At 45.4% G+C, this 17,472-nt stretch overlaps 1 protein-coding gene across 1 annotated transcript in view; it reads right to left on the reverse strand.

Annotated features, from left to right (window-relative positions):
* Positions 1-15,012, reverse strand: part of Fyb2 (FYN binding protein 2) — a 99,758-nt gene extending 84,746 nt beyond the window's left edge. The window contains exon 1 of the mRNA XM_057784689.1: positions 14,898-15,012. Coding sequence (XP_057640672.1) covers positions 14,898-14,906 — 9 coding nt within the window. The 5' untranslated portion in view covers positions 14,907-15,012. The remainder of the gene's footprint in view (positions 1-14,897) is intronic.
* Between the last annotated feature and the right edge of the window lie 2,460 nt (positions 15,013-17,472).

Below are 17,472 nucleotides of genomic sequence, written 5' to 3' on the forward strand. Positions count from 1 at the left end.
AACCATCTTAATGATGAGTTATCAGTCCCATTCAACATAAGAAAAACAACCTCAAATGCCTTAAGTACCTTGGTCATGTGACTATATGTTCTCTCCTATAATATATTTCCTTTGTATTCTTTCCCTAGTCAACCACAGTCAAGTGCTCCATCGCCATGTCATCTCCTGTGATGGTTCACACCTACAGGAATTTTATTACTGACAGTCAGTATTGAACAAATATCGTGTGTTAGGCAATAGGCTAAAAGCTTTGTATTTAAAACTTAGTTTCCCTTCATAAAAATACCAATGAGACAAGCGCCATTATTATGACATTCATGTTGTAGATGAAGCAACTAAAGCACAAAGCAGTGGAGCAGGGTTTCCAGGGTGTGCAGCCGGGCTGGGGTTTGTGCGCAACGAGTTCAGCCCTGGAGTCTGTACTTTTAAAAAATCATTTTCTCATTCCCTTCCTTCTCTTCTCCTAACTCAGGGCCTTGCAGATGTCAGAGAACTGTTTTCCCTCTGAGATCCTCACCCACTCCATTTTTACTGTTCTCAGTGACGCATTTACTCCAGCAGCAACTTCGTAAGACTTCCCAGTCCTGTCTCACTCATTTGCTCTTTAGACTTCAGCTTAAAGTCTTATATATTCAATTCCTTCTCATCTCTTGTTCCTGTTTGATCATGTTGTTAATGCCATGAACATTTATTGCTATATTTACCATGTCTGCTTTTCTGCCTCTCTCTAGACTGGGAGTTCTTTCACAGTGTGCCATCAGTAGAATCAGCAAACACTGCCTGGGCATTCACGGCATCAGGCACAGTTCTAAGTGTTCTGTAGAAACCTATGAGCTCAGGAGAGTCTAGGCTTTGCCAATGAGTGGACAGGTCCCTCCACTGAGTGGTTCAGAGAAGCTGAATAACAGGCTTAAGATCACACAGCCAATGAGAGGTAGTACTGGGATTCAGACTCAGGTACTTAAAGTTGTTTGTTTTGTGGGGTTGATATTGGACGACAGGGTCTCCTACATGCTTCCCAAATGCTCTGCTACTGGGCTGCAGCCCCATCCTGGGGGAAAGGTATTTGGGAAACATTCTACAGAGTTCCTCTCTTCTATAGGCCCTGGAACAATGCAGAAAGGACAGTCAGGGCTGGAAGAGAAAATTCAACACACCCCACCATGAAACACAAGGGCACAACTTGCCTATGAGTCCCTGTGGAAAAACAAAGGCAGTTTTGACTATACATCAGCAGGGAAATGACTAGTTTCACTGTTCCTCAAATTTCTTTCAGAAAAAAAAATGTTTCTTCCTATTACCAAGACAATAATAAATCTCACTGAAGGATGGCCCATTTACAGTTTCCTTCTGAAAGAGTCGAAGTAAAGTATAGCTGTGGCTGTTTGAGCACTTTCCAACTAAGTCCCTGAGACGTCTATGGATGCAAAGGTTTGTCATTGCCTGGTAGTGTATGAACCCCCTTATTTCCAGCTGAAGAAATACCGCTGTTGATGCAGTTCCACCAGACCCTGCTCAGGAAAGGATACTTAAACCTCAGAAGCCACCACTGGGGACATTGCCAGGAATCTCTAAGTTTTATCACAACCCAGGAATCCTGTGAATAGTGAGACACAAGAAGGAATGCCATTTATTGGGCCTTCTTGTTGCCAGCATGGGGTACATTCCAGAGCCACCTAGAGGATGCTACAGTAGAGGTTGGGAGCATGGGCAAGAGCTACAGAGCTTCAGGGTGAAGCTCCCTGCCTCAGAATGTCTCTTAATCCCCAGAGCCTCTCTGTGTGAAAAGTTTGAGGTGGTGCTACCTGGACATATAGTGCATATTCAAGATTTCTAGGTCTTTTGTCTTTGGTCCAGCACTCCCATCCAGAAAGGTATAGGAAGCTTTAAAAAATACGTGTGGTCCTGGAAGTTTTCAGAATATTCTCTCTGAAAAGATGAGTAGAGCCAGCATCTCCATTTCCACTGTGACGGCTGATCGACACTCACAAATTATACACTGACTGCAAAAAAGAATTTCTGGCTCACAGAGAAGTTAAGATAGGTGATGGCTATTTTATTTCTTGGTACATATACTAGCCAGTGTTCTCTAAAGGAACAGGACTCATAGATGAACATTTGTTTAAAGGGCCACTCATAGGAGTATCCAGTCGGTTGATTCCAGATCCAGTCAACTTGCCAACCAAACCAGCACAGTAAGCACACTATTCTACTCCAGATGGAAATTTAAAGTCACAGCTCACAAGCTTATGTTTCTATGTTTATGCTTTTCCAGATAATAAAGTTAAAAAAAAAATGGTACCCTAGTCAATGCTTAGCAGCTAAGGATTCTAAGGAAAGCATCTAGGTCAAAGAAAGACTGGCTCCCTGGCTTTTGGTCCATGAAACTTTGAACAAAACCAGGCAACCCAGAAAATCATTTCCTTGTTTGTAAAATGGAACTAGAATCATTCTCATGGGATTGGTGAGGCTTGAAGGAAATTGTGCCTGAAAAGACTTGACTGTGTTCTTTAAATATCTTCCATCCTTCCCAGGGTATTAAGTTCATTAAAATTGTCGCTAAGCAAGGAACTGGGGTGAGTGCCAAGGAGCGGCAAAAACACAGAACACACGTCTACTGGTATAATTTGTTTATGAGAGATATAGGTCAGACTTTGGGGGTCCTTGGTCTATGACCTGAAGACCAAACAAGGCAGAAGACACATATAGTTAAGCACCCTTTATTCAGAATGTGTGGGGCAAGTAGTGTATTGGATCTTAGGCTACTTGGGAGTTTGGAATGTTGTAAATACGTAATATGCTATCAAATCTAAATATGCAATTCATGGATGTTTCACATATACCTTATACACACGGTCTGAAGGTAACCTAGTAACTGTGCATGAATGAAAATCTGGTGGTATGAAAATCTCTCCTTGTGATATCATGTCAGTGCTCAGGCTGGTTCAGATGTGAGAACACTTCTGGTTTGGAGCTTTTAGATCAGGGCCGCTCTGCCTGTACCACATTCTTCTTCAGCACCTCACATCATTCAGACTACCCAGACAGTTCTGCTGCTAGGTGCTCTTAGCTGTTTCCTCTCTGAATTAAAATCCACCTTTACAAGCAATGAAGCCAAAGGCCACAGGGATGAAATAATTCACCTCCAGGCACGCAGGCCTGAGAGGTGGACATCACGTTGGGCAGAGTCCTGAGACTCCCAGTCTCGAGCTCTTTGTTCACATGGCAGAATCACAGAAGACAGCAAAAGTCCAGTGCACACATTCCACACACTCAAAATAGCAGCTCTGAAGGCCAATGCTGACATCAGCCTAGGATACCAGCTGCTCAGGAGCCTGAGGCAGGAGGATGGAAAGCTCAAGGATTGCCTGGGCTGCAGAGTGCGTTCAAGGCAGCCCAGGCAACTAAATGTTAATGACCCTGCCTATAAAAATAAAATAAAATGAAGGTTTGGTAGAGTAGTGAACATGAAATGCTACCTATGTTCACTCTCTATCACTCAAAACAAAACAAACAAAATGGTTTTAAAAAAGCAGCAGCAGCAACAACAAACCATTACAAACAGTAAGAGCAATAACCAAAAAAAGCCCCCAGCATTATTGAGAAAGAGCTCAACAGCCTGGGGTACTGTTTGTGTGTGTGTGTGTGTGTGTGTGTGTGTGTTTTAAGGGCACTTGAAGTAGGCATGTCCCCATTTATCCTTTAAAACTTTAAATAATGTTGCCTTAAAAAAATTAACCCTCAAAATTATTAGAAACAAGCCTCCCCACCCTTTTCTTTTCTCTTGCCTCCAACCATGACTGACTTCCAGACAAGCTATGGGCTAGTTCGTCAAAGAGGTGAATGGGTGGTGGGGGTTGCAGGGCTTGGAGAATGGTTTGCATACCAATGGTGTAATTCCATGCATGGGGGAGCTTGACAAGATCAGCAACTTTTTAGTATTTTCGTTTTTCAGTTTATTCAAATACACTACTCAAAATGTAATCCTTACTGACAAAATTGACAGGTGTTACTATATACACACACAGATAAGAAAAATTAAACTCAGAGAAAGTAACTGACTTGTCTGGGGACAAAGAGCAAGTGCAAGGCAGATGGTGGCTCACATGCAGGTTTCCTGGCTTACGTTTTAGCCCTCTGTCCCATACAATGTCCACTATCGTCATGATGGACGGGGGAAAGCCAATCATCAAGAATGGAACCTAGAAGGCCAGCAGGATGGCTTAGCAGGCAAAGGTGCTCTCTGCCAAGCCTGATCCCAGGATCCACATGGTGGAAGAGACTCAATGCTCTCTAGTTGTCCTCTGACCTCCACACTTGGGCATCATGAAAACACACACACACAGAGTCAGTCAGTCATGAAGAATGACACTTTGAGTTAGGGCTCTGCCCTATCTGAAAAATGGGAAGTCAAGAGACAAGAGACAAGAGAAATGAAACTTGGAACTCTTTCCACGGTCAGGCTGCAAAGTCCGATATTCTGAAACACAGTCTATACAACTTACCTGTAGTTAATGAGCACCTGCAAATGGGGTGTTATTCAGATTAATGTTTGCAAACCTTTCCAGGGATTTGCTGACTGGGGAGGGACCCCAACTTCCATGCCACACTCACATCTGTCTAGTCCCTGTGTAGTACTTTCCCAAGTGCCTTCTCTGAAGACCTAAGCATAGTTGCTTTGGGGGTAGTTTCAAACAGTGACACAAAGTATTACCCTGAACATTAGGAAATACTCTGGATACTAACGTCAGCTTCCTTTGTTCATTTGTGGAGATGGGTTCCTGCAGAGTTTTGCTGGGGCCGCCATGATTAAGTGCCACCTATGGTGGCTTGAACAAGAGAAATTTGTTGTCTGATGGTTCTGGAAGGTAAATGTTCAAGTTCAAGCTCCTGGAAGAGTTGGTTCCCTCCTGAGGATTGTAGGTCTTCTGCTCAGTTCGGGGTTTGGTGGCAGTCTTGATGTTCCACAGGGTGTTAGCTCAGCATGGTCACACTGTCTACCTTCTGCACATTTCCCTGTTTACACCCCTCTTTCCTGAGGATATCACTCATGCTAGATGAAAACTCACTCTTACAGCTCACTTCAATTTGACTCTTCTGTAAAGACCCTCTAAATAAGAAGTGTGTTCTTCAAGCACTGGCCCTGGCTTTGAAGTAAGACTTTGGGAGAAGAATGACACAGTCCAACTGTAACAGCCATCCCGTTCATCCTGTAAATTACTGCCGTGTCAGGCATGACATTATCTGCCCTTTGAGCCCAGAGGGCTGGTCCAAGTTCTTTGTACCTATGAATGTATTTAAGCCTCTGTGGAATGCTAAGAGGCAGATATTAGTTTCTCTCCTTTACAAATGGAGCACCGAGAAATTAAATACCTTGCTCAAAACCATGCAGGTGGTATCTGTCAGAGCTAGAGACAAACCAGTCAGGCACCTCAGAGCCTGTGCCTTTAAGAGTCAAGCTTTCCTGGCTCTCACAGTGGGGCAATGCCTTCTTCCCTAGGACCTCACACTTGGCTCTACTCAAAGGGCCTGGTGTCTTGCAAGGAAAGGAGAAGCCAACTGTGGCCAAGAAGGTGTGGAAGGATTCTTGGGAAAGTGAGGCCTGATTTTAGTCATACCAGCAAGAGGTCATGCCTCTGAGTGAGGATGCTTACAGAAACACCAGATTGGAACAGGTATAGCCCAGGGACAGGGTACCATGGCTAAAGTGGGAGGATATGGGGTGGGTACCAAGACCACCAGCCTTGTCGGGGGAGGGGCTGGCTTGCATGGGCTCCCAGCATGGAGGACACCTGGCAAGAAGAATGGCATGGCCAGCAGTGCCCACTTTGGAACATTCTCTCAGGAGAAATGATGGCAAATGATTTGGATAAGGGGGGTTTGACTCTTCCCTGATGGAGGAAGGTCATTTGTCAATAAACAAACTGCCTTGGCCCATTTGATAGGCTACCCCTTAGGTGGGTGGAGTAGACAGAATAGAATGCTGGGAGGAAGATGAAGTGAGCTCAGATGCAGGGCAGCTCCTCTGAGAGACAGACGCCATGCTCTCCTCTCCAGAGCAGATGCAATGAAGCTCCGACCCAGGATGGACGTAGGCTAGAATCTTCCCGGTAAGCGCTCCTTGGGGTGCTACACACATGAATAGAAATGGGCCAAGCAGTGTTTAAAAGAATACAGTTTGTGTGTCATTATTTTGGGGCATAAGCTAGCCAGGCAGCCATGACCCGGGCTGTGGGAAGAGGCCAGCAGCTCCCTACTACAGATGGCGCCCACGTGGATAACTGCATCCACAGAAAGCCTGAGAAAGCTTGGGAAAGAATAGAGTAAAGCATGTTTTCTTGGTAGCAGCAATTTTTCGGGTCTGTTCTGCTTGCTAGAGGCAAGCAAGCACTCTTATCTAAGAGAGGCTTCCTGACTCAGCTTCAGCTGCAAAACCCTGCAGCTCATTAAGAGGTCCTGCCACGAAACACTTAAAAGGTATTGATAAAAGCTGACTGCGTGCTTGTTTGTTTTCAGCCGTAGCAGGAAAAAAAGTTGTGCTGTTTTAAAATGCTGGCATTCTGGTCCGTCCTGCCAGGGCCGGTACCTCCACCATGAGGCTGGAAAGCTAAGGAATGGCCTGGATTTAGCTGGCAAAGCCACGGCTTTAATCCTACCCATATTGCTCAGTAATTTAAAGGCTCGTGTGGTCAGAAAAAGAGAGAGATACAGTAAAGAGAGATTCAAAGACAAAGAAAACTTTAAATGATTTACAGTGTGTTTAAAAATATATACAGGCTGAAAATTAAAGTTCTTAAAAGTAAAATAAGGAAGAAAGAGAGTAGTTGGGTGTGGTAGTGCACACCTTTAATCCCAACACTTTGGAGGCAGAGGGAGATTGACCTCTGTGACTTCAAGGTGTGGTAGCACACTCCTTTAATCCCAATGCCTGGGAGGCAGAGACAGCTGGATCTCTGAGAGTTCAAGGACAGCCTGGTCTAAAGAGTTATTCCAGGACGAAGATATACAGAAAATATAAAATAAAAGTAAAAGTAAACAAAATAGAGTTAAAATAAAGCCGCACAAAGATGGAAAGTACACAGAAAATCTTGATACTGTATGCTATTATGCTCTCTTTGAATTGTTTGAATGCTGAGGAAAGAGCAACATCTGCTAAAAGATATTTGTTTATAAATGCTGCTGAACTAATCCAAGATCGATATTTTCAAAATACCTTGACTTCAGAATTTGGATCTAAGGATATGATACTTTGGAAAAGAGTTTCTTCTTTTGTTTTCACAGAAGATGAGACACTGTGGATTGCTTATTTGATCACGATATGGTATGATAGACCACGCCCTCCTGAAGGGTTGCTGTGAACACCCTTAAAAAATTGCTTCGCTCAACTGCCAACTGAGATGAACCTAGCAGACAGGTTATCCCATAAAAGACCCGAATAACAGCGCCCCCATTCAGCAGGAAGCAGTTTGGAGAGAAAAAACTGCGCCCATGTTCCCATATATTGTTTATAAATGTTCTTTTACATTTCAAGAGGGAGATGATATAGATGTGAATAATTTGCATTGATATGAATCTTGGTTTACTGACATTAATTTAAGGTCAATTTTATTATATGTATATGTATTTCTGATATTGATTAAGGTATTGTGATTGTGTAGTTCACTTAAAAATGTAATGTGTATAGGTTGTTAATGGATAATTATCAATAATAGTCAAGTTTGTAGTCATGTTAGTTAGATTTTCTAGATGTGCATGCATATATTTCAAATAGGCATTCATCATATCTTTCAAAGGCTAGAGAATATGGTATTTTAAATGTTTTAATAACTTAGGGTTTTTCATGACAATGAGACACTCTGCTCCTGGCAGCACCAATCTACTTCAAGAAGGAGATGGGCATCGAAGAGGCACCTTATGGAGTTTGATAGCCATTTGGGCAAGAAACTGCTCTTGCCTGGACTGTTGCATAAACTGGACACAGAGAACCCACAGAAAGAGGACTACTGAACTTGCCTAAGGTGAGATGATCTTTCGGGGTTCCTGATTCATGAGAGTCTGCAAGACATTCTGCAGGATACAGCAGATAGTGACTGAACTGCCTTTGAAATTTCCTGCTTCATGGAAATGTCTGCTGGACACTATGGACCTGTAAGCCGAAGATGGATGCCCCAACGGTACAGAGGAACTTTGGGTGGCTGTCCAGGCAGCAAGATGTCTCTGTCATTTCTAGAGTTTAGAAGTTGCTTACTTTTTGTTTGCTTAGGTAATATTGTATTCTTCTGGAGTCTTTGTGGAGTTGAATAATAGATAGATAGTTATAGTGATAGTTTTCCTTAGTTATGATAAAGATAAAATAGATGTAAATATTGTAATTTTTACTTGATAACTGTTTTGTTATATGTAATTTTGCTATGTTAAAGTTAAAGCCTTCCTTTTTTTTTTGTTTAAACAGAAAAAAGGGAAATGATGGAGGAAGGTCATTTGTCAATAAACAAACTGCCTTGGCCCATTTGATAGGCTACCCCTTAGGTGGGTGGAGTAGACAGAATAGAATGCTGGGAGGAAGATGAAGTGAGCTCAGATGCAGGGCAGCTCCTCTGAGAGACAGACGCCATGCTCTCCTCTCCAGAGCAGATGCAATGAAGCTCCGACCCAGGATGGACGTAGGCTAGAATCTTCCCGGTAAGCGCTCCTTGGGGTGCTACACACATGAATAGAAATGGGCCAAGCAGTGTTTAAAAGAATACAGTTTGTGTGTCATTATTTTGGGGCATAAGCTAGCCAGGCAGCCATGACCCGGGCTGTGGGAAGAGGCCAGCAGCTCCCTACTACACTTCCCTTGGAAACAGTGGTGGGATAGGGGCAGGGCTTGCTATGAGGAATGAACTGGCAAGGACACAGGTAATTTCCTATCTCACCAGCAAGGACCAAACAAGACAATCCAGTAGGATGCTGCTCCCAGGCTCCCAGCCAAGACAGATGTGAGCTGTCCAGTCTTTTATATGGTGACTTACAGGGTGTCTTCTTTTCCCTCAGAATACAAGTGAGAAATTTTTGAGCTTTTTAAAAATTTGTTGGTTTTTAAAAGATGGGGTTTTACCCCATAACCCAGTCTAGCCTGGAACTCACAGCAGTCCTCCTGCCTCAGCCTTCTGCGTCCTGGGATTGCAGGTGTGTACCGACACTCTGCTCTGATGGAAACTTCTTAATTGCAGCTGTTTCTGCTCTCCACAGACAGACTCACTAGCAGGAGACTGTCACCGCAGGTGGATCCCTAGGGACGGATCCTTGTGGGCTGCAGATGCAACACAAGAAGAAACAGCTGGCACCTTCATTATTTAGGTGCTCCCTAAGGACCTTTTCCTGAAACGTCAGATTAGGTAAAAAGCCCAAACGCTCCTCTTGAATCATTGCTAAATGATGACTCATAGGCATTCAGACCTAGATTCCAACCAAATTATAGTCAAATGTGATCTTGGTAATGTCTTGGTCCTGCCTCAGGACCATCTCAGGGTATGCAGCTCAACCTTGAGTTTTAAAGGAAAAGCTCCCCTATCCCCTTCAGCTCTCACAATAAAACATATATAGCACCAAGGACCTTTCAGCTCCTCTCCTTTCTAAATCTTAGGATTCCATTCTGGCAACTTACTTCCGGTAACACTTTGCCTCAAGAGTGTCCCCTGTGGTAGTGTCCCTACCACACTCTGGACCTCTGATTCTTTGTCTACTGCCCTCAGCCCCATGCCCACTCTTCCTCTCCTACATCGCTACCTACTCCTCTACACTCAGCTCGGACAGCATCTCCTCAAATGAGTTCCCACGCCGGGCTAGGCACCCAGCCACACTGCTCCCATTGAGGCTGGGCCTCCTCCTCCTCTACATCTTCTGAAAAGATGAGCAACTATCTGGCATGTAAAACAGGTCCCTCTCAGGTGCTCATGCTGGGCCTGGCATGTGGAAGATGCTTGCTCAATGTCCATAAGATAATGTAAGCCGGGCCTAGTGTGATCTTCCAACCCAACATGAACAAGAACACTTTCTGGGCACCCAAGGTACAGGCACTGGATGGGTAGTTACAAAACTGCCACCCGCCTTCTGCCTCTGGGGCTCAGATTTCCTTGTAAAATGGAAGTTGTTAAACTGGTTGGACTTTGAGAAATTTCCCGACTCCAGCACTAGCTTAGATCACTTGGCTGCGGCTGGGCAGAGGCAAACTTAAATGCGGTTTGATTCTTAATGTGGCCCAAGCTCATCCATCAAACATTCAAGCTCCATTTGATGACACTGTGGCCGGCAAGCCCTAACTAAAAAAAATGCTGCAATTCTCTCTTGACAAGACTGGCCCCAACCGAAACCACGCCTGACTGAGGGCACAGGTGGGCTACCACTTAACTCTGAGTTTCACAAAGAGTTTACCAACCCCTCAGTATGAGGGTCTAAAAGTACCCCCATGAGTGTGTGTGTAGAAGATGTGTATGTTTGTGTGGGTACGTACATACATTCATACGCATGTGGAGAGCAGCAGACAACCTCAGGTGAGGCTCCTGAGGAGCCGCCCACCTTGAGTTTTGAGGCAGGCGCTCACCGAACCTGGAGCTCACTGATTGTGCCAGACTGCTGTCCATCAAGCCCCAGGGATCCTGCAGTCTCTGTCTCTCCTGTTAGGGGATTATAAATGTATCCCATGTAACACCTGACATTCTTGACATGGGTACTGTGGATTGAACTTGGGTCCTCATGCTTGGATGACAAGTGTTTTACAATTGAGCCAGATCAAACCAGATCTCATAGACTTCTTCTGAACCATATATCTATAAGAAAGACTAGTTGTTTCTTTTTTTGCTTTTGTCTTTTTGTTTGTTTTTGCTGTTGTTTGTTTAGGACAGGGTCTCATCGTGTGACCTTGAATGGTCTGGAACCACTACGTAGATGCAGCTGGTCTTGAGTTCTGAGATATATACGCTCTGTCCCCAGAGCACCAGGATTAAAGGTGTGTGGCACCTTTAATGTTAGATCAGCCCTAACTTGGTTTTTTGTTTATCTTATTTTGTTTTAGACAGAATCTCACTATGTAGCACAGGCTGGGCTCGAATTTACAGTCCTCCTGCCTCAGTTTTCCAAATGCTGGGATCAGAGGTGTGTACCACCATACCCAGATAAACATAATTTTTCTTTCAATAACTGAGAAGACCAAAAGATATCCATTTGTTCTAATACCTGCTAATGCAGAACCAGACAACTGAAAACTGAGTGGCCTAAAACAACAAACACAAGCCCCACCTTCCTCTGTATCTCCTGGTTGTATAGGAGGGGAATACTGACATGGCCCAGCCCGGTGAGATTTCTATGGTTGATGAAAGTCATTCTGTGGCGTCTGCCTTGTGCTGGTATGGTCTGTGGGGCTCTGAGAGTAGCCTTGGGGAAAGGCTGGTAAGCTAGGCTCAGCCCAAACTGTCGGTCAGGCTCTACATGAAGTTACCTTCAGCTGTGCAGAGGCTGAAGACCCAGCTGGGGGCTACAAGAATTAGTTCTCAGAACAAGGTGGGAACAGCATGGCCTCTTAGGAGTCTGTGAAGTCCCACACTGCCAAGTGTGGAAGCCCACAGTGTCTGAGGCAGCCTGCAATTTTGCACAGATACAGCACAGGTAGCATGGTTTCCCCTCTGGAGAGGAATGTTGGAGAATGTGAGGGCAGCTTTAACCCCATGCAATCGTTGACAACACTCATTGTCTGCACTGTTCTGATGTAGACCTTGTCTGATGATTCCCCCACCTCAGCCTCTCCCCTTGAATTCTGAAACTGAGTATTCCTTTGTATAATCAGCCCTTCAATCATGCCATGTCTAAAACTGACGCCTGGTGTCTTTCTAAACTGCTCAGTATTATGTCAGCTTAGAAAATTCCAGCCCCATCCTTCTGAAAGCTCAGTCTTCATGCCTTTGGGTCCTCAGCATCCTCTCCCTTCCTCCCTCGCTCCCTGCTCTAATCAGTGTATCATGCTCATCCTGCCTTTAAAATACAGATACACCTTGACTTATCACAGGATAGTGGCATGATAATCCCATGCTAAGTTGAGAATATCAGAAATATCATAAGCTAAAAATGTAGTTGGTACATCCAGTCTACCGAATCTCAGTGCTTAGCAACAGAGAGCAATAGAATATTCATTTACCTATACAGCACCACACATGGATAGCCCAGGAAAAACTCAAACTTCATAGCTCAAAGTAGTTCTTACCAGATGTGTGTCTCTTTTGTACATCGTAAAGCCAAAACATCATTACTTCGCTCATCCACAGTCAGGGACCCAGAATCTGACACTTGTATAACCATCATCCCTGCTAAGTCTGGCCTGAGCCGCTTTTCCTCCCGCTTAGATCCCTGTACCTTCCCTCTACCGGGCCACTTACCCTTCAGACCCTCTAATTTCCAAACTACAGCCACATGACTCTTAGGAAATGTAAGCCAGACGGTGCTGCCCAGCTAACTGCAATCCTTGGAGAATGCTGGTTCCACGCTTCCACGGTGTGAACATTTGCCCCCTACTTCCTCTGTCCCATGTAGTCTGCATTTGGCTGCTGCTCACCCAAGCAGTTTTTGTCTTAGCATCGGCTAGTACCTCTTGGTAGACTCGCTCCCTGGAAAGCATGCACACGACCAACCCTCTAATTTCCTTAAGTTTCTGTTCCGTTTCCTCCTTGCAGTGACTTTGGACACTGTGCCACTTGGAATGGCAGTCTCTCTGCCTCATGACCTCAGACACTTCTCTGCTTTGAACGTCCACAGTGTATAGCTGTCATTTAACCCTTACATCCCGTCTCTTTCTCCTTTCTTATTAGCATATAAACTTTATGAAGGCATTTTGTATAGCTATGCAGCCTAGTCTGGCCTTATCTTTGGATACTTCCAGGAGCTGTACCACCATGCCTGGCAGATAGTTTTGACTGGTTCCTCGCTGTATCCATGTACCCAAGACAGAACTTGCTCATATAAGGGAAGCACTCCAAATGTACATATTATATAAGGAATGTTTTGTTGCTTTTCTAAAATGATAGAACAATCCTTTCAAGGTGAGGAACTGTCCATATTTCTTTTTGTTTTGTTTTTGGAGATAGTGTTTCTCTGTGTATACATGGCTATCCGTGGCTCTGTAGACAAGGATGGCATCAAAGTCACAGAGATTCGCCTGCCTCTGTCTCCAGAGTGCTACAATTAAAGGCATATACCACCACCACCAGGTTCCCATATTTCTTTCCCTAGTCTTTCTGAGCAGGGGAGAATGTGTACTCACTTCTCTTGCCCTATAAAATGTTACTAGGTAACAAATATGCCCTTTTGTACTTTTTTTCTCTAAACTGCCAAACATCCTATCTGTTCTGCTGGAGTAACTAACCCTTGCTAATGCTGCCTGCTTTAGAGCTAGCACCCAGCTGTCGTGATTAAAGAACCAGAGACTAGATCCCAGCCCTGCTTCTGGCTGGTGCTATCACAACTGTGTAGCTCTAATATTCTGTCCTTCAGATTCCTCACCTAAAAAACCCAGGGCCAGTGACCTTCAGGCCCCATCAGATTGTCAGCAGAAATGGTCGGCAGTGTAGTGTGGACCCTGGCTAGGCAGAGAGGGCAGAATGTCAGTAGCTTTCCCTTTTCCTAAATCCACGTGGATCAGTTCATCTTGGCAAGTTGCCATCACAGAGGAAGAGGGTCCCAAAATTTGAAGAATAGGGTCCGGCACAGTGACATAGGCGTGTAGTCTAAGCATTTGAGAGGCAGAGCCAGCCTGGGCTGTAAAGTAAGACCTTTTCTAAAATAAAAACAAACAACCCTTTCCAGCCCCCCTCCCCCCAAAAGAATAAGTGTCTAAACATCGCTATGTGACAGATGGGACAGTCGAGGGAATTCGCAAGGAGACGGAACTGGCATCCTTGATTCATTCTTTTCCAGAACCCCATTGACTGGGCAGAGTGAGAAGCCAGAGACACAGACGTCCCTTTAAAACCCAGGAGCTATCCCTGATTAGCCACAGAGGAAAGGATCCCCCATCCTGATTGTAAACCAAACATCTGGGTGAGAAGTATCACACTTTCGGGAATAAATGATTTGCTTCCAAATATTTAATCTATACACGGTACAGCATGGACACTTGTGAAAAGACAGCTACTAACCCAACAGCGGAGCAAGAACTCGAGAAGAAAACAGAAAGACAGGATTAGCCAGGCAAAATCTCTGCATATGTCAACAGCATTCATTCAGCCGGTCCAAACTTTTTGTCGCGTTTGTCAAACCAAAACCAAAACCCAGCAGGGTCTCCCTGTATGACTCAGACTGGCTTTAGCCTCTTCCAGGCTCTTGTCTGTTTCTGGGGGTACTACTACAAGCCTGGGCTCTATTTCTTCAGGTACCTCCGGTCTCACAAAGCATCCACTCTGGTACAATTCTGTTTTAGGAGCGCTCTAGGGCGCAAGAGCACAAGGACTTTTGTCCCCGGCCACAGAGTTAATAGGGAGCAGGGACGTGAAGTCACGAGCCACGGGGCACACTGCAAGGCCACCTTTTCCCAGAGTCATGCTCTGTCCTTGGACCTAGACACCCGCCTGCCGCCGCAAAGGTGGGAGAGAGTGAGAAAGTCAACACCCAAGTGAGAAGCACTTGAACAGGGGCTCTAGGAGCTGCTAAATGCCTGGGTCCTGGGTTAAATAGAGCTTTGGAGAAACAGGACACAGGCTGACGGAGCATATCAAGCATGACATGTTCCTAGCTGGAGACCTGACGAACTTGGTCAGGTCCAGGAGCCAGGACACACTTTTCCTGGCTCTTTTCCTAGCCACCCCGCCTTTGGAAGGAACTAAATTTCGCAAGGTGGCACGCAGACGGCCCATACCCAAGGGGTGACTTACCTCTTCCATTGTAGTCCTCCGAGGCAGCGTCTGGTAGACAATCTCAGCTTCCCAGAGCTGGATCCTGCAAGCCAGCCAACTTGCGGTCACTTCCCCTCTTCTGGGACACGTTGGAGCCCGGGCTCTTCACCAGCTCCACCTGGGCTGTGGCTCCACCCTCTCTCGGGGCCGGGCGCGGGCGGCTCTCCATCCTCCCAGCTGGACCTGCCGGAGTGGGGGAAGGAGGCAGAAAGTGGGCAGAAGACTCTGTTAATTGCTCCCCAGGCTTCCTGCCATCACTCGTCTGCAAGGGTTTCACTTTGTGTCTGCCTCCGGTCCTCTCCCACCACATCCCACCCGGGGGAGTTGCTGAGAGTCAAACGCATCTGGTCCCTGAAGTTAGAATGTGAGGCTCGGGACACTGGTCTCCACTAGTGACACACTCGCCCAACTCTGCCCCCGTTGATGGGAGCTTAATTCCACATAAGCTGCTCAGGGTCGGAGAAAAGAAAGCCCAAAGTGTGGTGGAGCAGTCAGGTGCGTTTAATGGGGGTGAGAAAGGAAGCTAAAATAACTCCACCTGTTTTAAGACTCGTGCAATCGGTATTTGAATGCATGGCTCCCTTTAAATCTTACAGGTAGCCCGGAAGTGCTGCTGTGTTCATTTTAGCAGGGCAGGAACAGGGGCTCAGAAAAATGGCTGTAACTAGTCCCTAGTGATGCTGGTGGGAATTGAAGCAAAGAGGCTCTGGCTGACTCAGAGAGGGCATTGTGTTCTGATTTATTTGCTCAGAGCTGGTCCCTGGTGGGAAATCCAAACTTCAGTTCCTGGATTTGGGGGGCAGGGAGGTCACACAGACGTCATGAGGATTAAAGATGGGCAAGGTGAATGACCTGTGCCCTGAATTATATGCAACCTGCTGTATTTTCATACTTTATATGGACTAAAAAACCTGTTTATGTGTTTATTTATTGTGTGATGCAGGGTCTCACACTCAAACTGGCTTCAAACTCACTATATAACTTGAAATGGCCTCCAACCTATTTTTATTACTTCTACTACTATTACTATTGTTATTATTGGGTTGTTGTTGTTTTGAGTCAGGGTCTGTCTACACAGCCCTGGATGTCCTGGAACTCACTTTGTAGATCAGGCTGGTCTCAAACTCACAGAGATCCACCTACTTCTGCCTCCCTAGGACTAGGATTAAAGGCAGGCTACCACGCCCAGCTTCCAAGTTCTTAAAAATAAGATTCCCCTATCCTAACAGGGGCGGCAGAGGAGGGCGGGTGAGGAGGGCTGGTGAGGAAGCCACCTGTTTTCTCATAACAGGTGACAGACTGCAGGACTTTCGTTTTTCTCAGCACTGCGCACAGTCATTTTTGCTCCCATTCCTCAAGACCGTAGGTCTTCAGTTACCTTCACTCAGCACTCCAGTCCGCTCGACCCAGGTACATAAATTTTGGAGACAGTCCTGGGCCCCAAAGACCTTTGGGCCTCCCGCTTCTCCATGCTCCCAACATCAGGGCTCCCCCTAGTGGCGTCAGGACAGTCCACAATGGCAGAGGGGTAAGCAGGGTCTCCCAACAGCCCATTAGATCTAGAGGGGCTTTGAGGTTTGCTCTGGTTTTGGTAAACCCTAGTGTATACTAGGCACTGTTCATTGGTAGCTGTCGGAGGGTGGGGACTATTTTGCCAGTAGGCGTAAGAATTAGGCTTGGCCTCCACCATCCCTTGCGCCCCTTTCTAGTTTCTCCTGCCTTCCCCTATGCTCACTCCTAACCGTAGTTAGCCTATAGAAGCTAGGACCTGCGAACGAGCATAAAAGCTAGGACCTGTATACAAGCAAGGAGGTGGTATTTTACCTTCTAAGCCTGGGTTACCAATATGATGATTTCTAGTTCTATCCATTTTCCTATGAATTTCATAACTTAGTTTTGCTTTACAACTGAATAGAATTACACCATGTGTGTGTGTCCCCGTTCATTATGAGATCATCTGTCGATGGCCATCTAGGCTGATTTTTTGTTTTAAGAGACAGAGAGGGAATACGTAGTTGGGTGAATAGGGAAGGCAGGATCTGGAAGGAGTGGGGGAGGGGAAAGGATAAATCGGTAGCTGTCCAGGCTGAGGACTATTTGGCCAGTAGGCATAAGAATTAAGTTGGGCTCTTTCTCCTTGGACCCCTTTCTTTCTTTCTCTTTTTAAAAAAGATTTATTTATTATGTATACAGTGTTCTGCCTGCATGACAGAAGAGAACACCAAATCTCATTACAGATGGTTGTGAGCCAACTAGGAATCGAACTCAGGACCTCTGGAAGAGCAATCAATGCTCTTAACCTCTGAGACATCTCTCTACCCCCCTTGGACTTTCTAGTCTGGTTTCAAGAAACCAAAATGTATTGTATACCTTTAAAAAACTTTTTATTAAAAACATATAAACATTTTTATTTGTGAGTCTTTTACATCCATGTATTTATGTGCAGTACGTGTATGAAGTACCTGCTGAGCAAGGTATTTCTAGGACTGGAGTTACAGACTATTGTGAGCCACTACATGGGTGCTGGGAACCAAACCCAGGTCCTTTGCAGAAG

Source organism: Chionomys nivalis, chromosome 11 (genome assembly GCF_950005125.1).
Source record: "Chionomys nivalis chromosome 11, mChiNiv1.1, whole genome shotgun sequence".
NCBI classification, from domain to species: Eukaryota; Metazoa; Chordata; class Mammalia; order Rodentia; family Cricetidae; genus Chionomys; species Chionomys nivalis.